The following is a 9,660-nucleotide window of genomic DNA, read 5'->3' on the forward strand; positions in this document are numbered from 1 at the left end:
GACAGCCAGTGATGCCTGAGTGGTTGCGTTGCATTTTGTAAGGTGTTCTTGTTGGTTGTCAGTGCATTGCTATGAGGTTGCTAAAATGTTCTAAGTGGTTAAAAATACTACGGGCCAGATCTACTAACAGTTTGCACCACTGCTAACCCTATTTTGGCATTAAAAACTACTGTCAGGAAGACACACAGTGAAAAATGAGTGGTGAAAAGGCTGACCTTATTGCATATGCATTTGTAGTTTCCCTTTCAGGCACAGAATTTATGGGACGAGAGTATTTAAATGAATCGTGCAAGGTGATTTACTAAGGTTTGCACTAGGCAATTTAAAGAGGTGGTTGATTATGATTTCACTTTTCTAGCATTAGGTATGTAAACTCACACAAAAATTGAGGGCATGATTCGAGCATGCTAAGTGGTCGTAAAAAAAATACTCCCACTTATGCTCTTTGGTCAAAAATGACAACATAGGAAATTAATGGGAAATCTGCAAAAACACAAATTCAAAGAAAAAAAATCTATATTTCTAACAAAAAAAAAATATATATAAAACTTTATAATAAATAGTCTTTGAGATTTTTTTAAATATATATTCAAATCCATCAAAAAAAATAATTTAAAGGGGTGGTAAACCACGATTTCACTATTCTATCTTTAGCTAGTGTGCAATGTTGCTGTTTGAGCATAAACAACATCTGCAAAGTTATGACGCTCAAAGTTTAAAGCAAAATTTGATATTTTCTTTTAAATAATTTTTTTTAAGGACTACAACAAACGGCTGCTATGGACTACAACACTCTTATTCAAGGGTTTGTGACATCACTAACACTAAAATGTACATAAACCCTGCCCCCGATAACATGTAACATGTTGAGAAGAGATCGCATCCATCTTTTCACATTTATTGAAATAGTTATCTCCACATCAGCTACATAAATTCATCAACTAACCATTCAGAAACGTCCTGTTGCATTCTACATTGTCACGTCTCTTCATCATTGTCCGACTCCAACTGGCTGATCAGTTTGAGACCTTTTCAGTGCATGTCTGCCCCATACACTGTAAAAAAATATGGACGTAGTGTCCGTGACGTCACCCATAAGATTCTGATAAGCCGTTCTGAAGCACAAAGTATGGACGAGATGGCCGTTGCCATCCATTGAGGCTCAAACCCTCAGCTGACCACCCACCAATCACACTCTCCTCCACAGATGTCTGCAAGGCACTGAGCCGGATCAGCGCACACAAGGCTGCTGGACCAGACAACATCCCTGGACGTGTGCTCAGGGCATGTGCGGAGCAGCTCACTGGGGTTTTTACAGACATTTTCAACCTGTCTCTTGCCCAAGCAGCTGTACCTTCATGCTTTAAACGCACTTCCATTGTGCCAGTGCCAAAACACTCTAACCCGAGGTGCCCTAATGACTACCGCCCTGTAGCACTCACACCCATCGTCATGAAGTGCTTTGAGCGGCTGGTCCTGGAACACCTAAAAGACTCTCTACCATCCACATTGGACTCACACCAGTTTGCCTACCGCAGCAATAGGAGCACAGAGGATGCCGTTTCCATGGCACTGCACTCTGTGCTCACCCATCTGGACCATAAGAACACGTATGCACGCATGCTGTTTGTTGACTTCAGCTCAGCATTCAACACTGTCATCCCATCCAAGTTAATAGCCAAACTTGGAGACCTGGGCATCAACACTTCAATGTGTAACTGGATTTTGGACTTCCAAACTGACAGACCCCAGAATGTTCGTTCAGGATTCACCTGCTCCACATCCATCACACTCAACACTGGTGTACCACAGGGCTGTGTGCTAAGCCCGTTTCTCTACTCCCTCTTCACCGCCGACTGCAAGCCTGTGTATGGATCTAATTCTATCGTCAAGTTTGCGGACGACACTACGGTGATCGGGCTCATCAGCAACAACGATGAGACTGCCTACAGGGAAGAGATCCAGCACCTGGCCACATGGTGCGCTGATAATAACCTGCTCCTCAACACCACCAAAACGAAGGAGCTCATCGTGGACTTCAGGAAAGAGTCAAGAGGCACACACGACACCATCCACATCAATGGAATGGCTGTTGAGCGTGTCTCCAGTTTCAAGTTCCTGGGGATCCACATCTCGGCGGACATGTCATGGACGACCAACACCTCCAGCCTGGTCAATGCACTGACACTGAGGAAGAATCAGCTCTCCTCGGCTATCCTGGTGAACTTCTATCGCTGCGCAATAGAAAGCATCCTGACCAACTGTGTGGCAGTGTGGTATGGGAGCTGCTCTGTTGCGGAGCGCAAGGCACTGCAGCGGGTGGTGAAAACTGCCCAGCGCATCACAGGGACTCCACTGCCTGCCATCGAGCACATCCAGAGGAAACGCTGCCTGCATCGAGCTCGCAGCATCCTCAAGGACTCCTCTCACCCAGCCCACAGACTGTTTTCTCTCCTGCCCTCCGGCAGGCGTTTCAGGATCCACCGGACCAGGACCAGCAGACTAAAGAACAGTTTTTTCCCCAGAGCTGTCTCTTTATTGAACTCAAACCCCCGTTGATCCACTTCCCTCATAAACTGATAACTCTCCTACCTCACATCTTCCTTCACTTTATTTGCACTACCGACTGTTTATCACAGTAACAACTGTTTACATATGCATCTTGCACTGCCATATCTTAACTGGATTATGCTCATTTGCACTGCCGACTGTATTTATAGTACCAATGTTTACATTTGCATTTTTGCACTGTACTTCTAAATGTAATATGCAACCACTTTCCACTGCACTTTACACTTTTTTTTCCGGATAGCTCTGTCCATAATTTATTGCACTACCCTAAATCCACTGCTATTCCTCATATTAGCCTAACATATTATTGTATACCTCTATCTGTAAAATTCTGTTTATAGTAATAGCCATCTGTATATTGTATTCATAGTACATATTCACCTGTAAATTCTGTTTATAGTAATAGCCATCTGTATATTTATTCACTGTACATATTCACCTGTAAATTCAGTTCTGTTTATAGTAATAACGTCTCTCTATTTATACATATTTATACATATTCAGTACATATCCATGTCCTGCACTTACGCATCCATTGTATATCCTGCACTTGCTGCTATTGCACTTCTGGTTAGACCTAAACTGCATTTCGTTGCCTTGTACTTGTACTTGTGTAATGACAATAAAGTTGAATCTAATCTAATCTAATCTAATCTAATTTAGCTACGTCTCTATGTAATAATAATATGTCTCTACTACTAATAATAATTGTGCCTAGATGGTTGTAAATAGATTATTTTCTGATTAGTATATAATTTTTTATATTCCTACATTTATTTGTTGCACTGTTTTTTTTATACAGTTATATTGTAAAACTAAAATACATTTTTCAGTTTGCAGTGTTAGATTTGTGGCTGCATTTGAAGTTATTTTTCGCTTAAGAAAAATAAATAATATTACTGTCAAATGCATATCAGATAATAAAAATACTGTAATAAATACAATAGTTCACTGTATGTATTTGTTCATGTTTTATTAAGGGATAAGTCTGAAGCACACCATAAAAAAATTCTAGCAATTCATACAGGGCTATTAGTATATACAGATACACACCCAGGTATCGGATCAGTACCCGGTATCGGCCGATACCCTGAGCCCAGGTATCGGTATCGGGAAGGGGAAAAGGGTATCGGAACATCTCTGCTTATTTACATCTTGTAAAAAGGGGCATTATAGGACCCCTTTAACAGACAAAAAAAAGCATGTCTTAAAAAAGACGCTAATTTGTGTTTGGTAATTATATTGTATTGTTATAAATTGGATTTACAACTCAACAGTTAAATATTTACCATCTTATATTCTGCATGGTTAGATGCTTTTAAATAAGCACTGACAAAAACTAAACAAGTTTTAGGGCTGGAGGAAATTATGATATCACATTGATATAAGTGATCACCCGGATTTAGACCTACCTATATTGTATTTATGTAAAGCGTTCACAGGCAAATTTGCTTTATGTATTTCCCTGGCATGTAAATCAGGCTCATATAAATGTCAGGAAACATGATTCCTGGCTGCATGCCAATATCCATGGATCACTGAATCTTTGGTAAGTTGTAAGGAACACTATATGGAGTCCAAACTTTATTTTAAACTGACAATCTTTTTTTTTTTTTTCTCGCGTTTTCACAATTTTCCCTATTAAATCTATTCGTGCAGCAGCTCTTTTGCCACTCAATCCGGCTGAGGGGGCGTGTTCCGGCGGGAAAGTGATGACAATGCATACCCTCCAATGCGTTCTCACTCTAATTTGTCCTGTTTAGTAAATATGGCCCTCTTGATCGCTTAGAAAAGTACCAGCATATTTTTACATTGAGGTATGTTATTTATGTCAGTAACAGAAACCTGTCGAGCAAGTAACAGTATGCGCCAAAATGTAATACTTTTAGGGGTTTGTTCAAAAGCATATGCAGTAATAACAGTGATGCTTGCCTTAGAAAACAAAACTACGTCGTACAGCTAGAATAACTGGCCTACAACAAAAAGCATATGAGAGCTTTACGGAGGCCATTATTACTGTCTCACTCCCTTCCTTTCTCATTATTCGTGATGCATTACATGCCATGTCTGTTTCCCCACTGTCAGAGCCAACCAGAGAGGTGCTTTATACGGGATCGTAACTCTGCAGGGAATGGATTGTAATCACACGGTTTGGGTGCTAAAACAAAACAGCCACCCTCTTAGTAAAAAATGGATGTGCTGCCAGTTTCTCTTCCACAGTCTCTCTTATGGGGTCTCTGAAAGCCAGGCAGACAAAGACACATCATTATTTTGAAAAGCAGCTAAAAGTATGAAGATCAAAGCAGCAAAAAATGCATTGCTTTTGATGGCGGACGACCGACGTTCACTGTGGACCTTTGGTGACATTTGCTTACATAACCTCAGTATGAAAAAACGTGTTATATCCCCTCACCCTTTAAAAAAATACAGAATAAAAACATTATATTTTTTCACAAAATTAAAAAGTAAAATGTTTATTTTTATATTTTATTAATGTTTCATTTTTCATAAATGTACAGTGCTATATATATATATATATATATATATATACACCTGAGAAAATCAATGTTAATATTTGGTACAGTAGCCATTGTTTGCAATTACAGAGGTCAAACATTTCCTGTAGTTTTTCACCAGGTTTGCACACACTGCAGGGGGGATTTTGGCCCACTCCTCCACACAGATCTTCTCTAGATCAGTCAGGTTTCTGGCCTGTCGCTGAGAAACACGGAGTTTGAGCTCCCTCCAAAGATTCTCTATTGGGTTTAGGTCTGGAGACTGGCTAGGCCACGCCAGAACCTTGATATGCTTCTTACAGAGCCACTCCTTGGTTATCCTGGCTGTGTGCTTCGGGTCATTGTCATGTTGGAAGACCCAGCCTCGACCCATCTTCAATGCTCTAACTGAGTGAAGGAGGTTGTTCCCCAAAATCTCGCAATACATGGCCCCGGTCATCCTCTCCTTAATACAGTGCAGTCGCCCTGTCCCATGTGCAGAAAAACACCCCCAAAGCATGAAGCTACCACCCCCATGCTTCACAGTAGGGATGGTGTTCTTGGGATGGTACTCATCATTCTTCTTCCTCCAAACACGTTTAGTGGAATTATGACCAAAAAGTTCTATTTTGGTCTCATCTGACCACATGACTTTCTCCCATGACTCTTCTGGATCATCCAAATGGTCATTGGCAAACTTAAGACGGGCCTGGACATGTGCTGGTTTAAGCAGGGGAACCTTCCGTGCCATGCATGATTTCAAACCATGACGTCTTAGTGTATTACCAACAGTAACCTTGGAAACGGTGGTCCCAGCTCTTTTCCGGTCATTGACCAGCTCCTCCCGTGTAGTTCTGGGCTGATTTCTCACCTTTCTTAGGATCATTGAGACCCCACGAGGTGAGATCTTGCATGGAGCCCCAGTCTGAGGGAGATTGACAGTCATTTTTAGCTTCTTCCATTTTCTAATGATTGCTCCAACAGTGGACCTTTTTTCACCAAGCTGCTTGGCAATTTCCCCATAGCCCTTTCCAGCCTTGTGGAGGTGTACAATTTTGTCTCTAGTGTCTTTGGACAGCTCTTTGGTCTTGGCCATGTTAGTCCTTGCATTCTTACTGATTGTATGGGGTGGACAGGTGTCTTTATGCAGCTAATGACCTCAAACAGGTGCATCTAATTTAGGATAATAAATGGAGTGGAGGTGGACATTTTAAAGGCAGACTAACAGGTCTTTGAGGGTCAGAATTCTAGCTGATAGACAGGTGTTCAAATACTTATTTGCAGCTGTATCATACAAATAAATAGTTTAAAAAATCATAAATTGTGATTTCTGGATTTTTTTTTTTTTAGATTATGTCTCTCACAGTGGACATGCACCTACGATGACAATTTCAGACCCCTCCATGATTTCTAAGTGGGAGAACTTGCAAAATAGCAGGGTGTTCAAATACTTATTTTCCTCACTGTATATATATATATATATATATATATATATATATATATATATATATATATATATATATATTTTAGGGCTGTCAATAGATTAACATTATTATCGTGATTAATCGCACCTTAGTTGTGCGATTAATCGCGATTAATCGTGCGCTTATCGTGAAATTAAGCATACGCCATAAACACATTAATTTTGTCCAAAAAATGTTGTCCATACTTTGTATCCAAAGTAAACAATCAGATTGAAGGGTGATTCTCACATAACTGTATTTTCTGCAAGCTTCAGGGATCATTGGAGACTCCAAAAAGACACCAAATAACCAAATATAAGGAGTCCATATAATTCTGTTATATAATAATATAAATATAATGTATAATTTTTTTTCTTAAATATATAGATATTTATATATTTTTTTAAGAAAAAATATATTTTTAATGTATAAAATATTTATACATATATATAATATAAATTATATAAATATATATACATGCAAATATTTCTTAAATATATACATGTATGGGTGTTATTCAAATATACACAATAATTCAACAGTACACACACATATATTATATAAACAAACTTTTATTTTGGATGTGATTAATCGCTTGACTGCACAATGTATACTAGCCTACAGTATAAAACAATTTCTATATTATTTACATGCTATTCAAAAATGCATGGTTCTTCAAAGAATACCATAGCATATTATGTGACATAATCGAACTGTGCTAACATGCTCACAGGTGTGTGTGTCTGTCTGCGGGAGAATTAAGTGAGATAGACATTCTCTTAGCGGTTCTTTTCAGTAAGTTATTCTTTTCAAGGCCCGATTCTCATCAGGTCAAAATATTGAGTGGTGTGGAAACCTCTCTCTCTGTCTTACACACACCCACAAATCATTAAGCACTAAATAGTGACTAGTGCTGGGGTTAACGTAAGGGCTATTTCTGAGGCATTGCTGAGGGCGAGTAACCCTCCAGTCGTGATGCTCGTTATATGCTTGGCCTGTTTCCTTATCGATCTCTGGACTAAGCAAGAGAATGAGCACAACATTATAGATGTGAGGGATTTCCCATCACGGATGAGTCATAGTCTCTCTCCCAGATGAAACTGTGGGCTGTGCTGCACTCAACCCTGCAGAACACACAACCATGAAATCCGACAAAAACAAAAAAACCTCCTGCTTTCAATGAGAGGCTCTTGCTTTGGAGTGCTTCTGCATAGCTCAGCCGTTAAAGGGCTCATTTCACATTTAGATTCCTGACTACAAATAGACTTTCATTTTGGTCCTCTAAACAAAGGACAAAATCATGAAATCATGACATTTCAGACTGATGTCTGCTTTAAAGGTGCAGAAAACATGAATGATCTCAGATTGGATTTTGTGTTATTAAGATACAACCTGCATACTAAGCATACTAATGCAATTATGCTACAGATCTGAAATAAGACTGTAGGATAAATTAAATCATGAGAGAATATTACATAACACCAGAACTTAGATAACAGGTAGGCAAACTATGAGGTGTGATCTTCTATCGCGATAGATTTCATCAGATTTTACAAAATGCAGCATTACTTGACAAAAATATGACATGGACAAAGTGATGTCCAAATCAAAAACCTTTTTAGCAGAATCATTAAGACAAACAATGAAAGATTTATGCATATATATATATATATATATATATATATATATATATATATATATATATATATATATATATATATATATATATATATATATATATATATATATATATATATATATATATATATAACCAAACTGGTTACTTTCATGCATGGTGCCATAACGGATCGAGATTAATTTCATTCTTAAATTTTAAGTAATATATTTGACCAAACAATCTACATAAGCTGATATCAAACACGATATTTAGTAGATAAAGCCCATATGCTCAGCATCAGCACAGGGAGAAACCCCAAAAAAAATGTAAACAGTGAAACAAATGGTTTAATTCATGCATAGCGTCATATTGCATTGAAATAAACCGCGTTCTATGCATTGCTGTAAGATGACGTGTATTCGTTCTTTGATCCAAACACTGGATGTCAAAGAAATTATATGATCTTCTTAATCATATTGGGCAATAAGTCTGCCACGAAAACATTTCGTATGGGTTTAAAAGTTGTAAAGAGTGAGCAAACGCCAAAAACTCTGTACCTGCTCTGCCAGCCTTGTAATAAATTGGTGTATTTGTTCAAAACCCCCTCCAAGTGTCTCTTCTGGGTCTGAGATGGATGAGTGTCCGAGACAGCCCCTGATCCCGGACTGTACGAGCCGCTTCTTGCCTGTCTCTGTGCGGGATTCCCCAGATCCGCGGAGCACTTTCCTTTACTGCTCCCTGAATGCGACACGTTCAGTGTTTTTTCCATGATTATTCCAAACTCTGGATCATACAATAGGACGATTCAAAATCCAAAGCACAGTTTCAAAACCAAACCAAAGATACTGTTAAAATAATCATCGTATGGAGAAGACGTGATTGGAGAATACTTTCATTTTTATCTTGCTGCCTTGCCTTGGACTCTTTAATGGGCTTCTCTGTGTTTCCATTGGAATCAGCGTGTGGTCACTCCCCTCCCTCTCTCCTCCAACAGGAATGCTGCATCAAAGAGGCGAGCATGAATGTGAATACGATGCCTGAACGCAAAGCCACGCCCCCTCATGGACACGGAGAAATAACATAAATAATGATAATAATCATGTTTATTAATAATAAAAAATAAACGAAATAAAACAATACAAATTAAATAATAAATAGCCTACATATAAAATATAGAACAAATTATAAAAAAAACTTGCCTTATTTATTTATTTGTTTGTTTGTTTTAAATAAACTCTCTTCAAAATTGTACTCTCACTAGTACATTTCATTTGTCCACTAACAATTAGTTATTTTGCAAGTGGCCGACTCAATTGTCTTCTGACGCTAATTTCTGCTAGTTACTTAAGATTAACGATTATGATTTATATTTTTTACTTTATTTCAGATTTTTCTGTATTATGTTATTATGTGTTCGTTGGGGTGGAAATTCAGAAAGAAAGAAAGAAAGAAAGAACCATTATGCAGATTTTCACCTCAAAATAGTTTTTCTTTAAAACTGCATTAATGTAAT

The 9,660-nt window shown here is 38.3% G+C and overlaps 1 protein-coding gene across 2 annotated transcripts in view; it reads right to left on the reverse strand.

Moving 5' to 3' along the window:
* Positions 1-9,153, reverse strand: part of osbpl10b (oxysterol binding protein-like 10b) — a 72,449-nt gene extending 63,296 nt beyond the window's left edge. For both annotated transcript variants that reach the window (XM_079836591.1, XM_079836590.1), the window contains exon 1: positions 8,705-9,153. In XM_079836591.1, the coding sequence (XP_079692717.1) occupies positions 8,705-8,916 (212 nt within the window). In that variant the 5' untranslated portion in view covers positions 8,917-9,153. The remainder of the gene's footprint in view (positions 1-8,704) is intronic.
* Between the last annotated feature and the right edge of the window lie 507 nt (positions 9,154-9,660).

Source organism: Gobio gobio, assembly GCF_949357685.1.
Source record: "Gobio gobio genome assembly, chromosome: 15".
Lineage (NCBI taxonomy): Eukaryota > Metazoa > Chordata > Actinopteri > Cypriniformes > Gobionidae > Gobio > Gobio gobio.